We start from the raw sequence: 19,079 nt of genomic DNA, 5'->3' as shown, positions 1-19,079 counted from the left end.
GTTTTACATCGAAGGAATTGAGACATTTTGGTTCAGAGCAAAGGTTCAAATCAACACTTCTTCATTTAATTTTCATCAGTTTGAAGCGTCTGAAACAAAATGGAGCCGACGAGCAGCTGAGACGTCACATGACCCACACCAGGAAGTCGTCAGGAGATGCTTTTACTTTTTAATCCTACGGAGACGAGCCGAGCACTTCCTGTCTGCGTCTCATTATCTCTACTAACTCAGAGTGGTCCACCGCCGCCTGAGGAAGGAGAGAGAGAACAGCAGGCCGGAGAGAGGGAGGGAGGAAGGAGGAGGAGGAGGAGGAGGAGGAGGAGAGAGGGAGGAGGGAGGAGAGGGAACAGCAGGCCGGAGAGAGGGAGGGACGAGGGAGGAGGGAGGAGAGAGGGAGGAGGGAGGAGGAGGAGGAGGAGAGAGGGAGGAGGGAGGAGAGAGAACAGCAGGCCGGAGAGAGGGAGGGAGGAGGGAGGAGGGAGGAGAGAGAACAGCAGGCCGGAGAGAGGGAGGGAGGGAGGAGGAGGAGGGAGGGAGGGAGGAGAGAGGGAGGGAGGGAGGGAGGAGGGAGGAGGAGGGAGTAAAGAGGAGGAGGGAGGAGGGAGGGAGGAGGGATGAGGGAGGGAGGAGAGAGGGAGGGAGGGAGTAGAGAGGAGGAGAGAGGGAGGGAGGAGAGAGGGAGGGAGGGAGGAGGGAGGAGGAGGGAGTAAAGAGGAGGAGGGAGGAGGGAGGGAGGAGGGATGAGGGAGGGAGGAGAGAGGAGAGAGGAGGGAGGAGGTGGAGAGAGGAGAGAGGAGGGAGGAGGAGGAGAGAGGAGGGAGGGAGGGAGTAGAGAGGAGGAGGGAGGGAGGAGGGATGGAGGGAGGAGGGAGGAGGGAGGAGGGAGGAGGGAGGAGGCCATGAGGAGCTCAGTGGGAGCTTCCTTCATCAAAAGACTCCACCCCCGAGTCACATGTGGTCGCTGCAAGTTTCTCCTGACGCCTCCTCATGACCTCATGAAGCTCCGAGCCCGAACTCCTCTGGGGGGGGGGGGGGGGGGGGGTGATGAAGACAGGAGATAAAAGAGAAAACAGCTGATTAGAAAACGTAAACAAACGAAATGAAGACGTGATGTCAGACTCTCGAGGAACCTCAGAGAATCAAGTGGGATTTGAAACGTTTGTTCGGTAGTCGTCTGTGATTGGCTCCTTGTTTCAGAATCCAGTGATTTGATTGGCTAAGAATGAATCTCTTCTTATTATGAATAGTTTCTGTTCAGGTTCAGTTTGTTTCCTGGAGATCTGATGAGTTTTCCTCGAGAGTCTCCTCGACTCTACGTTTCTGTAACTCCTGAAATCAGAAGATTTTATCAGAGGAGAAAATCTTCTCCGTCAGATTCCGGCTGAAATGACTTTTTATGATTGAAGCTCTGAACGCAGCCGGGACTGAACCAGGAAGCTTCTGGTGCCGCCGCCCTGCAGAGCAGGAGGCATGCTGGGTAACTTCGTCTTCGTCTGCTCGCACAAACTTTGGTCTGATACGAATTCAAAAATCAATAACTGTGATAATAGTCAGTTAAAGTATTGATGCTGAAATAAAATCAGAACATCAGAAAAAAACAATTAAATATTTCAAAGAGGAATCTGGGGAAATTCTGTCAGAGATTTAAATTCTGATCCAGAGAAAAAAAATAAAAGCACAAAAAATGTCTTTCATTAAAGAATGATTTTGAGGATTTGAGTTAAAAATAAAATAAAATAAATGTTAATCATTGTGACATGATGAAGAATAACTCTTAAGCTAAAACAGATGGAACTCAGATCTACATCCTGGTCTCTACAAGGGGCGGGGTCAGAGAGTGCACAGGTGAAGGTCAGAGGTCAACAGGAAGTGCAGGTCAAGGTCAGGAGCTGGTTCATTCGGGAGTTTAAGGAGGACTTACTGATCTAAACAGCCACAGTAGGATGACAAATACTGGTGCTACCTTAAATCGCTGCTAAACATGAAACGTCTCGTTCTGTCGGCCAGAGTCAGAAATTATGACTTGATCCTGAAGTGGAGACCAGAAGGTCGTTCGTGGTCCCCAGGTCAGATCAAGTGCTTTCAGAGGATTTCACCAGGAGCTGATCAGGCTCCTCTGAGGAGACGCTGATGTTTGGAGTGACTCTGGACCACAGAACGAGGAGGACGTCTTCTCACGATACCTTGATGAGTGTGGAAACAGAACCAGGTCAGAGGAGCTCAGAAGAAGACCTGCAGGTGGGAACAGACACCACAGACCAGACGGACCGGAGGGTTTAAACAGAAAACATCTTCACCAGATCGACTGATCTACAGACATTCAACAGATCTACAGACCTTCAGCAGATCTACAGACCTTCAACAGATCTACAGACCTTCAACAGATCTACAGACCTTCAACAAACCTTCAACAGATCTACAGACCTTCAACAGATCTACAGATCTACAGACCTTCAACAGATCTACAGACCTTCAACAGATCTACAGATCTACAGACCTTCAACAGATCTACAGACCTTCAACAGATCTACAGATCTACAGACATTCAACAGATCTACAGACCTTCAACAGATCAACAGACCTTCAACAGATCTACAGACCTTCAACAAACCTTCAACAGATCTACAGACCTTCAACAGATCAACAGACCTTCAACAGATCAACAGATCTTCAAACCTTCAACAGATCTACAGACCTTCAACAGATCTACAGACCTTCAACAGATCTACAGACCTTCAACAAACCTTCAACAGATCTACAGACCTTCAACAAACCTTCAACAGATCTACAGACCTTCAACAGATCTACAGACCTTCAACAAACCTTCAACAGATCTACAGACCTTCAACAAACCTTCAACAGATCTACAGACCTTCAACAGATCTACAGACCTTCAACAAACCTTCAACAGATCTACAGACCTTCAACAAACCTTCAACAGATATACAGACCTTCAACAGATCTACAGACCTTCAACAGATCAACAGACCTTCAACAGATCTACAGACCTTCAACAGATCTACAGACCTTCAACAAACCTTCAACAGATCTACAGACCTTCAACAAACCTTCAACAGATCTACAGACCTTCAACAAACCTTCAACCGATCTACAGACCTTCAACAGATCAACAGATCTACAGACCTTCAACAGATCTACAGACCTTCAACAGATCTACAGACCTTCAACAGATCAACAGATCTACAGACCTTCAACAGATCTACAGACCTTCAACAGATCTACAGACCTTCAACAGATCTACAGATCTACAGACCTTCAACAGATCTACAGACCTTGGACGTTGTTTAATGTTGTAAATAGAGGTCAGGTCACTTTCTGCCACTAGGGGGCTCTCAACCTAGATAATGACAGTCTTCAGTAATTTGTTTATTCTGCTGTTGGTCTGAACCCATAAGATAAAAGTCACATGATCCAAACTCTTTCAAATCGACTTCAATCACAGACAGATTTAAAATGATTGTTGTAAAAGGAAGAAGAATCTTTTCAAAGTAAAGTTCACCACTGAAACGTTATGACTCACCTCCAGCGCGGCCTTCTGCACGGTCACCTGACTGAAGACTCGGGCGCCGTCGTCGGGACAAACCGTCTTCAGCTCGTCTTTGTTGAGAGAGAACAGCTGAGCTCCGGTGAGGACGCCGAGGCTGGTGATGGTGCTGCAGACAGGAAGTGGAGGTGAGGAGGAGGAGCTAACCACCACGTGAGGTTAAACAACTAAACATCAAAGTTCAAACTCCGATGAAGGAGACGGACATCACAGGACGTCTCACTAAGAAAATTCTAAAAGTTGAAATGAAAATATTCTTCACTGTTCAGCAGAAATTTACAAAACTATAAAAAAATGGAGAGAAATAAAACTGTGATGGAATGAAGATGTTGTTATGATGAGGTGGAGGTGACGTGTCACTCACACGGGACTGAAGCCTTTGGCGTCCAACCAGACTTTGACGTCGTCAGGTGACGAGTCGTACGTGATGCTGACGGACGCGCCGCCGCCGCCGCCGCGAGCAGGAAGTGGAAACTTCTTCTGAGCGCTGCGACCCAGCGTCAGTCTGTGCATCAGCTCGTCCTGGACGTCCTCCATGTTGGACTTCCTGCCTGCAGGAGGACACGCAGCCGTCAGGTCACATGACTGAAACATGGTCACATGATCTCTGAAGAGCCAGATTCTGCTGTTTCAACAAAACTCATCTGAGACTAAAAAATAAAAACGTATCCAAAACTTTTAGAGAATAAAGACAAAACATCAAGTGACAACATTAATAAAACACAGAAAACAGATTTGTTTAGTTTTTACAAAACTACTTCATCACAGTTTGTAAGAGAGGAACTTCCTAAACAAACAAAGTTCCTGGATAAATCGTTCATGAGAATAACATTTCATGTAATATACAAAATAAATGAAATGTCAAAAATGTAATGGAACGTTGAGTTTATGTTTTGTTCATTGCTCGCTCACGGTTGAAGGGGGCGGGTCTCTGGTTGTCGTGGTCCCTCATGGTGACGTGGTCGCTGGAGGCGGAGCTGTTCTGGCGACTGACAGCGCTGCTGCCGGCTGATGGTTTGGCGGGCTCGGGGGCCGGGGGGGGCAGGGGCGGTGTGGGGAGCCTGGCGGGGGCCGGGGGGGGCGGCGTGGGGGCCGGGGGCATCGGAGTGGCAGCAGCTCTACCGGGGATCAGGTCCGTCCTCGTGGTCTGTTTCTGAGAGAGACAGGTTTATTTTGAAAGGGAACTCCTTTGATCTCTAACGTGAGGTCGTCTGTTCGTCTTTACCTCGTTCAACTCGCCCAATAATTGCTGCCGACGTTCAGAATGAAACAAACATGTTTGTGATGAGACCAGGAAACAAACGTTTGATTCACAACACGTCAAACTCACGTCAAACTAGGAGATCTACGGCAGCATCGCCCTCTAGGAGGTTCTACTGCTCTACAGCACCCCTAGAGGTCCTTCAGTGTCACTACGTGCAGCTCGGGACAGACGGTCCGTTAAGACGCAGAGCGGAGGACAAACTCTCGACCTACCTTAAACAACTCAAACTCCTTCTTTGGCATCATGAGCTTCAGTTATAAAAACACAAGGAGTGGTTCATGAGACTCAGGTTGGACTGGGAGGTGATGGGATGAGGTGTGGTGCACTGGTCTCTCACCTGGATGGTGTGGCTGTAGACGGGGTCGGCTCGGCCCGACACGTCCACGGCTGTGGTGACCTCCAGGATGTTGTTTGGCACGTAGCCGGACGCCCCCCCACCGCTACGCACCCTCCACCACTGCTTCCTGTCGTCCAGAACCTGGAAGACGAGAAGCAGGGACGAGGCCGAAGTCGCCACATTGAAACGTTTGTGGATTTTTAAAATAATTTAATTTAAAAGTGATAAAAAAGACAGTTTTTTGGTGATTTTTTTCTAAATGACATTGGATTGTTTTGTTGTGTATTAGAAGTGAACTAACATGTGATGACTTTGAACCAGATACTGTTAATAGATGTAGTGCAACGTGAAAATATGAGATATGTATATTAAAGAAATCTTAATAAATGAAAACAAGGTGAGCTTTTACCTCGACGACCTCGTCCTTCAGGACAGAAAGTTCCGTGTTGTTTCTCGCCACAAAGTCAAATTTAGATTTGGCAAAAATATTTGGTTGATTTCTGGTTTCGGCATCAAAAGTTCTGGAACGACGAAGACAACATCACACATCAAGAAACTGAGTTCAGATCTGGAGACTTTGACCAATTTCATTCATTTCTTTGTATAATTCACTAAATAAAAAAATAAACAATTTAGATATCGTAGCCGTGGAGAAATGTCCCGACTTTGATCCCAAAGCTTGAAGGAAATTCAGTTTTTTAAGTTTTCAGGGGAGGAAATCAAAAAGATTTCAAACAGATCAAGAGTCTGATGAGAAATTTACATGATCAGAAAAGAGATGAATAATATTAGATTAGAAAGAGGAGTTAAAGGAGGCAGGATTCACGGAGGGTGAGAAATGAGCGGCAGTGAAGTGGGATCAGTTCTCCAGGGCGTCGGGACCTCAGCTCGTTACCGGTCAACATGGCGGCTGACGGCGTGTTTGAACGCAGCCACGGCCGCGTCCTGATCCAGGATCTGTGTGCGCTTGTAGGGTGTGTTGGAAAAGGCATACCCATCTGTCGGGGGGAGCGACTGCAGCGCCGTCTGCTGGACAGACAAGATATGACAGTTAATTCTACACAAACAGATTTGGCATCGCGGACTTAAAGGAGGAGGAGCCTGACCTCCTGAGCCAGCCTCCTCCTCGTCAGCTCCTCCTGTCTCTGGCTCTCTGCCAGCTGAGTCAGCTCCGCCTCTCGACTCCGAGTCACCACCGGGGGCGCTGCCGGCTCCCAGCCGTCACGAAACGCTGCCGGCTCCCAGCCGTCACGAAACGTCAGCACGCAGGGCGGGAAGTAGTGATCCCTCGGCCACTCCAACCTGGAGACGGGTTGAAATGAACTTCATGCTGTTGATGTTTCATAAGTTTCCATGTCGTCGTCTCACCTGCACTTGGTCCAGCCGTCCCCCAGAGACACCCACAGGTGTCTCTCCTCCGCCGTCCCGGAGGCGTGAAGGAAGTCGATGGCGTCTCTGGTGAGCAGAGGAACCACGACGCTGCGAGCCAGGTCCAGGCTGCCGGACGCCTGGATCACCTGAGGAGGGCGGGAGGGTCAGGGCCTCGTCCACAGACTCAAACATCAAATCAAGTTCATGGATGTGTATGTGTACATGGACCTGTGTGTATTAATACATGATTTGATATGACCACGAGTCTGACCATTCTGAGTGGAGTGAACAGGAAGTGAACCAAGTCTGTGGAGCTCGGGTTCTGGATGTGATCCTTCAGCTTCCCCTGCACAACAGAACAGGAGGTCAGTGAACATATCATCACTCCACAAGGAGGAGGAGGAGGAGGAGGAGGAGGAGGAAGAGGAAGAGGAGGAGTCTCACACCAGCTGGTTGAAAGCGTGTTTAAACTTCTGGAAGCAGTCCACGAACTCGTCCTCTCCGGGGGGTTTGGAGCGCAGAGTCAGGACGCCCTCTGGTGGACACAAGGTGGAAGAGAAAAGAGTGAAACTATTACAATATGATCTTTAAATAAATGATAAATAATAAAAATACAGTTATACAGATATGTATGTATATACATATATATATGCACACACAAGCACAGATGTAAACAACAAGATAATAACAGGTTAAAGAAGAAGCTCAGTGATTGGTTCTCACTCAGACTTCCTGTTTCACAGGCTCTCACCTCCCGGACCTTTCTTTTTACTCTTCTTGATCTTCTTCCTCTTGGACAGATCGTTAAACGCTTCAGCTGCTTTCTGAAGTTTGGTGACGAAGAATTCGATGTCGTCCAGGATGTGGTTGAGGATTTGCTGTGAAGAATAAAAGCTGGTTTCTGATTGGCTCTGACAACTCGAGACGTTTACGATGAAACGTGAACAAACAGACGAGCTCTGACGTTTTTCTTTATTAAGCAGATTTTTCTTCAAAGCTTCTGAACTCAGATTATTTCTGAACACGACGACGTTCTTCAATCAGCTTTAATCCTTCGTCATCTTTTGTCCCGTGAACCCGACGACCTCAGATTTAATCCGAGCTCAGAACACGACGTGGTTAAAAGATCAAGGAGACAACGCACCACGTGTCCGTCCACTCGGGACGCCGTCATCTCCGCCGGCCCCTCCCCCTCCTCCTCCGACATCTGGCGCTGCTGCTCGTCTGCGACACAAAGGGACTTTTAAGTTTTGATTTGTTTAAGTGTTGATATTTTATTGTGATCCTCCTACATCAATGAAATATGTATTTTTATTTGTGGAAATATTCTTCACATTTAGAGATATTAATCTCTCAGCTGGCCTAATAAATAAAGACACATCCAGTGATAATTAACCATCATGATATGAGTCGGTTTTAATCTAGTTTGAAATAAAGAGGTTTTAATTCAAAACTAATTAAAGTCTTTTGCTGCATGCTCCTCCTACAAAGTGACATCACTCACAGTCTTGCTGCTCATTGGTCCAGGCCGACCAGGCGGCCGCCCTGCTCTTCACGTCCAGCTGATTGGACGATGCCGGGGGTTGGGGGGCGGGGGCAGGCGGGGGAGGTGGAATGACCCCGCCACTCTTCAGGATCATCCTGCAGACAAGTGGATCAGCCAATCAGGAGTCAGCGTGATGAACAGCGTGTGATCAAACGTTGGGTTCTTACTTCAGAGCCTCCGGTCTCTTCTTCACTTTCCCTCCTTTGGCATCGGTCACAGAACTCTCTACGTCAGCCTGGATCAAGTTCGCCTGACGACAACATCAACACAAAGGTTTGAGACAAAAGTGATTTAATGTGTCGTTAATAAAGTTTTAAAGATTCAAACACAGGTTCATGACAGCTCCCATCATCAGTAGCGGTGTTCCACAGGACTCTGCTCCTGGTCCTTTACTATTTACAATTAAACTAAAACAGCATAATTTTCATTGATTCATTTAAATGTATCAACACTTGTTTTATAAATTTATTATTTATTATTTGTTATTCAATGTACAGGCTCAGATATAAATATCGTCACCACAGAGACTTTACAATCTGTCTCAATGGAACAAAGAGCGTGTCCAAGGTTTGATTCTCAGTTTATTCCTGTGACATCATCAGAGGTCGAGGAGGTCACCTGGTCACACATTAAAGAACCAATCAGGGGCCGGTTACCTTGATGTCGTCGCACTGGAACAGGTGCAGGTCTGCTTTGGTTTGACCCGACTCTTTACACACCAGAGCCAAGATGGAGTCGAAGCTGCAGTGGTTCATCACAGCCTGACAGTGCTGGATGGTCCCGATGGGAAAGTTCTCCAGCTCGTTCTGAAACAGAAACCACCGGCGGTGAGGCGTGGCCAGGCGCCGTCAGTTCAAACCTCAGGGGACACCGACCTTGGTGTCCTGGTCGATGAGGCTGACACTCTTCTCCTCCACCTGCAGCAGCATCTCCTGAGTCCACACCTTCCCTTTAGCGTCCAGCAGGCGGAGACGCCGGACCCCGTCCTCCACCGTGATCAACCCGTCTTTACGGTCCAACACGAACGTGGTCAGGTGCTGAACAGAGGTGGACACGCTGAACACACCTGCTGCTCTCTTCAGAACACCATTTATTCAAAGTGAATCCAACTTTAAGATAATCAATAGATCGATGAGTCATGTGGATATTGATGATTCTCCTTTGATTTCATTAGACTGAATATAAAGATTCATTTTCTGATTTAAACAAGAGTCCATGAACACACCTCCACTTACAGAGTATGAGGACAACTTTAGCATCTGTAAATGATTCTATTAACAAGTATGATCTCATCTTGACGTTATACACACATGACTTTCTGCAATATTAAGGTCTGACCTCCACGTGGTACTGGGACGTGTCCGTCAGGCTGTTGATGCTGGTTCTGGTGAAATGTTTTCTTTGTTCTGATTCAAAAACAAACAAATAAATCAAGTCCCACCAGGAGCGAGTTCACAACGTTATTCTCTGTTAGAATAAAAATCTCCCGTCAGAGTCGTGTGTTTTAAATGAATCATTGTTTTCTTATTGATTTTATTCTGAAGAAACATAAACATGTCACAGGATTCAGAAGAAAACACAAAAACACAAAGATGAAGAGAAGAAGAAACTGACTCGTCTGATTCAAAGATAAATTCAGTCTGAAAACTCAAGTTCAACTTTACATCAAATTATTATTTTAAAGTCCAGCTGGAAAACAAATAAACTGGTTAAATATTTGTAAATGTCAGACTTTAGTTTTCTTACTGTAAGAAGACTTATGTTCACTTTATTAAAACAATTAAGATCCAAATTATATTTTTAAAGCTGAACCATTTCAGCTGGTTTGTTATTCCTGTGTGAACCTGAAGCTTTCATATGATTTATATTCAGGACGTTTGACTCATCATCCAAAAGGAGAAAAGAAACTTTCTGTTCACTCATCGTTCGACCTCCGTGATCGACACCAGAGAAAATACTGTTTTCATTCCACATGTTTCCATCACGTGACCAGGAACAGAAATAAATTCAATATTGACTCAGTTACAGTCACACGGAGGTCGGGAACGAGGTGAGCTTTTATTTTGGTAGATCTGCACTTTGTGATCATCGGATCTTCAAAGCGCAAGTAGAACACACACACACACACACGCACACACACCACACACACACACACACACACACTTTGACTTTTCTTTTTATGTTTGGACGATGAACGTAGGAAATAGATTTCATCGGATCCTGTTCATGAGGGCAAAGGAGACAAACGTCAGGTGTGTGTTACTGTTCATTTGATTTCTAATCATTTTATATATTGATCTTGTTCCACATTAAACACAGTTTTTTCTTCAGTGTGTGAATGTGATGTTAGAATGTTGACAGAGCTCCGGTTGATCGAGGAGACGTTCATGTGGTCGGATTCATTTCATGATGGTTCAGATTAAGAACTCACCGTACAGAGCTTTGGCACCGGACCTGGCTTTGCTTCTGAGAGGCTCCGGAGACCGAGAGTCGAGACCACTTCAATGGAGACAAACACACACACTGTTAGAACACAACTCATCCAGTGATCATTGATTTATTATTTATGAATCTGCAGAGGTGCTTTTCTTCAGTTGGATTTAAAGAGACTTCAAACAAAACATGTTGAACAAATAACTAATTCAAGAGAGAAAGTGAAAGACGAGAACTCTGGGACATAAAGTCTGTTAGCATGTCCTACATGTGTCTACGTCACATGTAGGACACCTGAAGAGGTCATGCATGATATGAGTAGCTGCTGAATTGAATGTGGTGTGTGTGTCTCCTCAGCTCCGGGAGCAGCAGAGACTCAGATACTGACTTCATGTTGGAGTCGTACGAGCCGAAGATTCCGGAGGCGAGAGCTGGAGCTTCGAATCCGTTCATCCTGCTTCACCTAGTCAGCTGGAACCAGAAGAACACATCAGACCTTCTGCTCTCACAGGGACTCCACACTTCACACACTCATTGAATCCATTAGGTTTCTTCAGATGTCCTGAAAAAAAGATTTTATTTATACATTGATTCATTATGATCCATGACTGAAGTCAGGAGGAAGCAGCTGGTCACAGTTTGGAGACACAGTGAAGAACATGAGGAACCTTCAGGAACCAACCATCAGAGTTTCATCCTCTGCTCGTCAATCATCAAACCTCTGGTCAGACTGAATTAAAAGAGATGCTCTCGCTCGGCGGCTGAATCCACAGCGAGGTCTCAAGTGATTACTTTCCCACGACTCCACTCTGGACTGAGCCTCCATGACAACAGCCTGTGAGGCAAAGTTCAGGGAGAAGAGAACCAGGACGTCTCAGCTGTGAGGACAGAGGGACGCCTATGAGACAGACAGGTTTCTGTCTCTGTGTCCAGGACCACGTCTCTAAAAATAAATCCTTAGGATGTTTGTTGTGTTCAAAGATAAAAGAGGAAACTCTTAAATCTATCGACTCTTCCTCTGACCTTTCACAATAAAAGAGGGTGTGAGCGTCCTGCAGCGATCACAGTTATCAGTCGTCCAGCAGCTGCTCAACGCAACATCACTGCACGCACACAAACACACACACACACACACACACACTCACCCACACGCAAACACACAACCACAGTACAAAGGGGAAAGATAGATGTTCCTGTTTCCTGTCACTGATCGTTTATAGATAAACTATCATCCTGTGTGTGTGTGTGTGTGTGTGTGTGTGTACAGTGTATATATACATATAGATAAAGTCTGTACTGAAGAGCTGACTGAGCGTTTCTGTGACGACCACATACAGTACACACTGTGTGGTGTTTCCATGGCAACACAGAGGCTCCTACGTCTGCAGCAAGTACACAACTGCTCAGTGTGTGTGTGTGTGTTTATCTTATTGTGTGTTCACGCGTGTTATTGTGTGTTATTGTGTGTTCCTGTGAGTTTGTGCTGCAGTTTAATATGTAACTGAGAAAACCGAGGTGGAGTCATGTGACACAGGTAACACACCCGAGGACGACTTCAGAACAAACTGGTTCATTAACGTTACAACAAAACCTGGTTTCATCCGTTAATCACTCACAACAGGAACATTAGAAACCAGTCGAACGTTAATCCAGTTTCATCTGAGGAAAAGTTCAAAGCCACAACATTTTCCATTTATTGTAGAATAGAATGAAGGATCATTATATTTCTCCTTTAAAAACCATTTGACTGTAACTCTGAGCTAAACTCACCTAACCTAACCCAACCTAACCCTAAACTAAACTCACCTAACCTATCCCAACCCAACCTAAACTAACCATCAACTAACCTAAGCTTTATTCTGATGTAAAAGTCTTAACCCTCAAACCGCCTTTGAAAGAGGGGGGGCCGCTCTGAATGTCCTCACTTTGTAGGATAAAAGTAAAAGTCCACACACACCCTGTGATGCATGTCCCTGACAGAGACACGCCCCCTGACCAGGTGACTAACGAGGAGGAGGTGAAGAACATTCACTTTACAAGAGGATGATCAATAGATCTGATCCATCAGTGGAGGAGCTTCCTGGTCAGAGGACCCGACCTCTGGGTGTTCAGTGTTTAATCAAACAGGAGAGTCCGTTAAATTCTAACTGAAGTTCAAACACTGCGTCAATGAGTCACCAGAGACAGGAAGTGTGCGTTCCCCCCCGACCAGTCAGAGCTGAGGACGTCCTCCTCACAGCCTCAGTGTCTCTTCTGTCCGTCTTCTGTATTGCCTTCCTCAGGACAGATTAACATTTATAGACGCTCCCTGAACGCCCAAAAGATAACGTGAAGTTTCTCTTTAGAGTTAAACTTTGCAGTTTGGTTTAAATCACAAAAAATGTGATTCTTTCATTTCAAATCTATGATTTTCAACTCAGATTAAAACCAGAATTTACAGCTACAAGTGGAAACTGTAAATTAACATTGAGTTCAGATTATCTGGTTAAACTGTGACATTAGTTTTGACTAAATTAACTGAAATAACATTAAAAATAAACATTAGCAATTAATTAATTATTCAAATGTTTTAAACTTTCCAAAGTCATTAATCCAGACATGTGTATTATTATAATATCATCAGAATAACTTAAATAAACCTCAGAGTTTCTGAATGAAATCTGTTGAACTGAAGCAGGTCGAATGCTTCCTGGTGCTGTTGGAAACATTTGCTCTGGTTTAACGAGGATTCATCACGAGCTCGGTGTAATGAGAGCAGCTCGGTGGATTGATTCCTCAGATCGAGGCCACCAGGCTCCAACGGGAGCTCCATTATCTCACTGTAACCTACATACTGTACTGGGTTCACTGGTTCCCCTTGCTTCCAGTCTGTATGCTAAGCTAGGCTACTGTTTCCCCTTGCTTCCAGTCTGTATGCTAAGCCATGCTACTGTTTCCCCTTGCTTCCAGTCTGTATGCTAAGCTAGGCTACTGTTTCCCCTTGCTTCCGGTCTGTATGCTAAGCTAGGCTACTGTTTCCCCTTGCTTCCAGTCTGTACGCTAAGCTAGGCTACTGTTTCCCTTTGCTTCCAGTCTGTATGCTAAGCTAGGCTACTGTTTCCCCTTGCTTCCAGTCTGTATGCTAAGCTAGGCTACTGTTTCCCCTTGCTTCCAGTCTTTATACTAAGCTAAGCTACTGTTTCCCCTTGCTTCCAGTCTGTATGCTAAGCTAGGCTACTGTTTCCCCTTGCTTCCAGTCTTTATACTAAGCTAGGCTAATGTTTCCCCTTGCTTCCAGTCTGTATGCTAAGCCATGCTACTGTTTCCCCTTGCTTCCAGTCTTTATACTAAGCTAAGCTACTGTTTCCCCTTGCTTCCAGTCTGTATGCTAAGCTAGGCTACTGTTTCCCCTTGCTTCCAGTCTTTATACTAAGCTAGGCTAATGTTTCCCCTCGCTTCCAGTCTTTATGCTAAGCTAGGCTACTGTTTCCTCTTGCTTCCAGTCTGTATGCTAAGCTACTGTTTCCCCTTGCTTCCAGTCTTTATGCTAAGCTACTGTTTCCCCTTGCTTCCAGTCTGTATGCTAAGCTAAGCTACTGTCTCTGCACTGGGTTCACTGAGTGTGTTTAAAGTGCATCAGGTCAGTGTCAGCTGCTGAGTTGATGAATTCAGATTAGAAACAGATTCGTCACCTCTGGCTGTTTAATCCATCGACTCTGTGATCGACTCTAATCTGCAGCTGGGACACTGACGCACATGTTCACTGACCAGATGTGAAAACTACAAACTGTTCCTGGAGGAAACTACAGATTCATGGTGCGATCTGCCATGTCACTGTACACATTATATATACAGAGTTATTCTAAATGAACTGTAGAAACAGAGGAATATAAAGACAAAGAAGATTCTTTTCACAAACTGCATTAAATGATGAATGAAATCAGGAGTTAAAGTTAAACGATGATACAACAGATTTCAGGTTAAAAACTCAGACGTTTAACTGAATCTGATCTAAAGTCAAATTGATTAAATCACAAGATTCATTAGAGAAGATAGAAAATAACTAAACTACAAACAGAATCTAAACTGAACGGTTACAGGATGTGGAACATTTCATATTCAGAATATTCTGTTATGGTGTTTGATAATCTCAGTAGTTTTATTCTTCTGATTGTGTGTTTTTAGGTTAACGATGATTTGACATGTGAAGAAATCAAGAGAAATTTCACTTACACAACAAAATAATAACTAAGAAGATAAAAAATATATATTCCTTCTAGGGTTAGCCTCATTTTCCAGGCCATGTTTATAATATTGTCACTTACGATATTGTATGATTTTGTTCAAACACCAAGCTTCTGGTAAGTGGACAACCCGCTCTACCTCCTGAGACACAGCTCTGAATATTCCACAACATGGAAACCAACACAACCCACTGGCAGACCGACACCAACAGAGCCTGAGAGCATATCTGAGAGTAACACACCTGAGAGTAACACATCTGAGAGTAACACACCTGAGAGTAAAACAGTGAGAGTACCATACTGAGAGTAACACACTGAGAGTAACACACCTGAGAGTAACACACCTGAGAGTAACACACCTGAGAGTAACACATCTGAGAGTAACACACCTGAGAGTAAAACAGTGAGAGTACCATACTGAGAGTAACACACTGAGAGTAACACACCTGAGAGGAACACACCTGAGAGGAACACACCTGAGAGGAACACAGCGAGAGTAACACAGCGAGAGTAACACACTGAGAGTAACAAAGTGAGAGTAACACAGTGAGAGTAACACACTGAGAGTAACACACTGAGAGTAACAAAGTGAGAGCAACACAGTGAGAACAACACAGTGAGAGTAACACACTGAGAGTAACACACTGAGAGTAACAAAGTGAGAGCAACACAGTGAGAGTAACACACTGAGAGTAACACACTGAGAGTAACACAGTGAGAGTAACACAGTGAGCGTAACACAGTGAGAGTAACACACTGAGAGTAACAAAGTGAGAGTAACAAAGTGAGAGTAACACACTGAGAGTAACACACTGAGAGTAACACACTGAGAGTAACACACTGAGAGTAACACACTGAGAGTAACAAAGTGAGAGTAACACAGTGAGAGTAACACAGTGAGAGTAACAGTGAGCGTAACACAGTGAGAGTAACACACTGAGAGTAACACAGCGAGAGTAACACACTGAGAGTAACAAAGTGAGAGCAACACAGTGAGAACAACACACTGAGAGTAACACACTGAGAGTAACACACTGAGAGTAACACACTGAGAACAACACAGTGAGAACAACACAGTGAGAGTAACACACAGAGTAACACAGTGAGAGTAACACTGAGAGTAACACTGAGAGTAACACTGAGAGTAACACACAGAGTAACACAGTGAGAGTAACACAGTGAGAGTAACACACTGAGAGTAACACAGTGAGAGTAACACACAGAGTAACACAGTGAGAACAACACAGTTGTGTATCTCACCCTGTGTCTTCAGGTGAATCTTCAGACGAGCTGCAGCTCCTCGTCCCATTTGACAGATTAGCCAGGTCGGGGGGGATTACTGCAGCTGACGAGTCTAAGCTGCTAATTAATGACTCATTGGCAGGGGGCGGGGCTTAGAGGACAGCCCACAGTGGACGTTCTGTACGTCTATGACCTCACTGTCTCCCTGTCATGTGACTGGTTAGCGCCCAGGTTGAACAGAACCGATCTGGAGCAGCAGCAACATCATAAATGTGTCTTAATGTTTTTCTGTCATTAACGAATCAAACTTACACTCGTGTCTGGTTTTACTTTCATGTGTCGCAGCGTCATCACGGTTCTGCTGCAGCTGAAGTTTCCTCATTAACCTCGTTCTCTTCCAGAACTCATTTAATATCCTGACACGACCTGGTTCCTCCAGCTGAGGGCCCGGAGCCTGACAGAGGTCACAGGAGGATCCACAGGAAACTGAACTTCTCTGCTTCTAACTCGGAGTCTTTGAGAAGCTCTGATGGTTCAAGGTTCTCACAAAGAGAGAGAGACGGATCTAAACCGGATGTTCGAGTCCGACCTTCATCTGAGCCACAGAAACCAGCAACTTGTTTTTCTGTTCCAGGGAAAATAAAAAACCTGATTAGAAAAGAAAACAAGAATCTGAGATAACGAACAGGAACCCACCAATCAGCAGCCTCCTGGTCACATGGTCTCTGCAGGTCAAAGGTCAAACACTCCAGATCAGATTATTGATCCATTTCAAAGACGTTGACGTCACTCAGGGTTTTTAACCTTGTTAGTGGAAAATTATACAAACATAAAGTTCAAATAGGAGTTTATAAAAATATGTAATGATTAAAAATACACAAAATTGTATTTCTCGTGAGGATTCATCTATTTGTGTCTTTTTCCATTTCGTCTGCAGCAAACCGACCAATGAGAGAGATGCAGAGCTCGTGATTGATTGATTGATTGATTGATCGATCTCTGTGACCTCCGTCCTGCAGCCTCAGTGGGAAACTCGACTCCTGTCAATCAGCTCCAGTTTCCTGTTTCTTTCCCACAATGCAACACGGTAACACCTGGTGGGTACGGTTACATCACCCTGTCGTCACGGTAACACCACACAAACAGCCGGAGACGCCCGGTAACCGTGTCACAGCTGATTCCCTCTGACAACAAGAATCAATAATCAATATCAATGAATGTGTTGGTTGATAAATAACCATGTTGCCTAAATGTCTCTTACTTCTAACAGTAACTTCACAAAGTGACGTTTGTACTTTAAATTGTTTTTATTTTAAGTCTCGTTAGAGAAAAGCTTCGGCCACATGAACGGTCTCAATAATATTCATAACCACAGTCATCATCAAGCAAACGGATTCTCCTCCACCAGATATTTTCCCTCCTCGTCTCTGGTTGTTTCCAAAAATAAGACGTCCCACTAGAGACACTGGGAGGAAGCGTCCAGAAATAGCTCAGGTCGGCCCCCGAGGGCCCCAGAGGCCGAGGGGACGCGTCCCAGCAGCAGAGACCGGCCGAGGAGGACGGACAGGAAACTGTCCTCTAACACAACTACTGACATCAGAGGGTCTCTGGTGTTTTCTACTGACACCACGACCTTTGACCTCCACCTTAAACAGCTGACACACAGCTGAGGACAGACACACACCTGAAGACATTAACACACCTGAGAACAGACATACACCTGAGGACAGACTCACACCAGACACACACCTGAGGACAGACACACACCTGAGCACAAACAAACACCAGATACACACAAGTGTTTCTTTCTCTCTGTGGTTGTGTCTCTTTGTGTCAGTGCAGGTTATCTCACCTTGCAGACACACACACACACACACACACACACACACACACACACACACACACACACACACACACACACACACACACACACACACACACACACACACACACACACACACACACACACTAAAGCTAACAGCAGGTGTGTGTGTGATGCTAACAGGACAGAGATAGGAGCGTTTGTTTTTCAGAGATTAACTGACCTTCACGTCCCCCGGGCGGGAACAATGAGGGACGGTGTTATCAGCGGTCACACTCCGCCTGTTGGTGGCGCTGTCTGACTCCGCTCAGCTCGTTTAAGTGTTTGACTAAAATAAAAAGTATTTTTATATCCGTGTTAACGTGTTGGTTCTATATTCTCACTGTAAACCCCACTAAATATACAATAAACTTCAGTGAGCCGAACTCCATGAAATATTCTTCTTATTTAAGGTAAACTCCCGTATAAAAAGATATAATCGTATTTTGAACCGGATTTTTACAGATAACTAGTTGTGTGTAGCTGTTGTTGACTTCGGCATAAATATGATCCATTCTCAGAGTGTTATTCTTAATAAACTGGGGATTTGACCCGGGTTTGGTGTGTCACAGCTCGGCGTGGTACCGCAGGATGAGCCGCTGAATGAATGAGTTCAATCGATAAGAACAGAAGTGAAGTTTGGTGAGAAACACGAGCCGGAGTGAAGCCGTTACTGCGACAGTAGAACCACTGAGCTCCGGACAGTGTCCTCACCTGCAGGTGTGAGGCGGCGTCCAGCATGGCTCCGGTCCGGTCCGGTCCGGCTCCGGTCCGGCTCCGGTCCGACTCCGGGTCCCGGCCAGAGGGAGCTGTTCTCTGGGCGCTGCGCACAGCGCTTCCCGCTCCTCTGGACCCTCGGTACCGGACACGGGGACTTCTCCTCCGGTCACCGGGGCTCTGCTCTACCGGATTCCCTCTCTCTCTCTTCGGTGAACCGGACTCCCTCTCTCCGGTCTGTGGTGAACTGGACTCTCTCTCTCCGGTCGGTGGTGAACCGGACTCCCTCTCTCCGGTCGGTGGTGAACCGGACTCTCTCTCTCCGGTCTGTGGTGAACCGGACTCTCTCTCTCCGGTCGGTGGTGAACCGGACTCTCTCTCTCCGGTCGGTGATGAACCGGACTCCCTCTCTCCGGTCGGTGGTGAACCGGACTCCCTCTCTCCGGTCGGTGGTGAACCGGACTCTCTCTCTCCGGTCGGTGGTGAACCGGACTCTCTCTCTCCGGTGAACCGGACTCTC

At 45.7% G+C, this 19,079-nt stretch overlaps 1 protein-coding gene across 1 annotated transcript; it reads right to left on the bottom strand.

Annotated features, from left to right (window-relative positions):
- Positions 1 to 868: 868 nt before the first annotated feature.
- eps8a (epidermal growth factor receptor pathway substrate 8a) lies at positions 869 to 17,500 on the bottom strand. The gene is made up of 22 exons (XM_053414718.1): positions 16,928 to 17,500; positions 16,000 to 16,785; positions 10,905 to 11,078; positions 10,515 to 10,582; positions 9,422 to 9,489; positions 8,959 to 9,120; positions 8,740 to 8,889; positions 8,251 to 8,333; positions 8,042 to 8,178; positions 7,682 to 7,761; positions 7,289 to 7,415; positions 6,984 to 7,072; positions 6,809 to 6,883; positions 6,535 to 6,683; positions 6,273 to 6,468; positions 6,062 to 6,192; positions 5,576 to 5,687; positions 5,167 to 5,307; positions 4,478 to 4,718; positions 3,930 to 4,116; positions 3,542 to 3,674; positions 869 to 1,019 (listed from the first exon to the last, which is right to left on the bottom strand). Exons 3-22 carry the CDS (start codon positions 10,967 to 10,969, stop codon positions 909 to 911), a joined length of 2,505 nt encoding a protein of 834 aa, XP_053270693.1. The 5' UTR covers positions 10,970 to 11,078; positions 16,000 to 16,785; positions 16,928 to 17,500; the 3' UTR covers positions 869 to 908.
- Positions 17,501 to 19,079: the final 1,579 nt, after the last annotated feature.

This window comes from Pleuronectes platessa, chromosome 22 (genome assembly GCF_947347685.1).
Source record: "Pleuronectes platessa chromosome 22, fPlePla1.1, whole genome shotgun sequence".
Taxonomy (NCBI): domain Eukaryota; kingdom Metazoa; phylum Chordata; class Actinopteri; order Pleuronectiformes; family Pleuronectidae; genus Pleuronectes; species Pleuronectes platessa.
The sequence above is the reverse complement of the archived record's forward strand: the minus strand, read 5'-3'. Positions and strand labels throughout refer to the sequence as shown.

What these genes read in the sequence shown, in the direction of transcription:
- eps8a (XM_053414718.1), bottom strand. Translation starts at nt 10,969, where the DNA reads ATGAACGGATTCGAAGCTCCAGCTCTCGCCTCCGGAATCTTCGGCTCG. An exon ending in CGGTGCCAAAGCTCTGTACG is followed by an intron (nt 9,490 to 10,514) that starts GTGAGTTCTTAA and finishes TTTTTGAATCAG; the next exon opens with AACAAAGAAAACATTTCACC. An exon ending in GCCAAAGGCTTCAGTCCCGT is followed by an intron (nt 3,675 to 3,929) that starts GTGAGTGACACG and finishes TCCTGTCTGCAG; the next exon opens with CACCATCACCAGCCTCGGCG.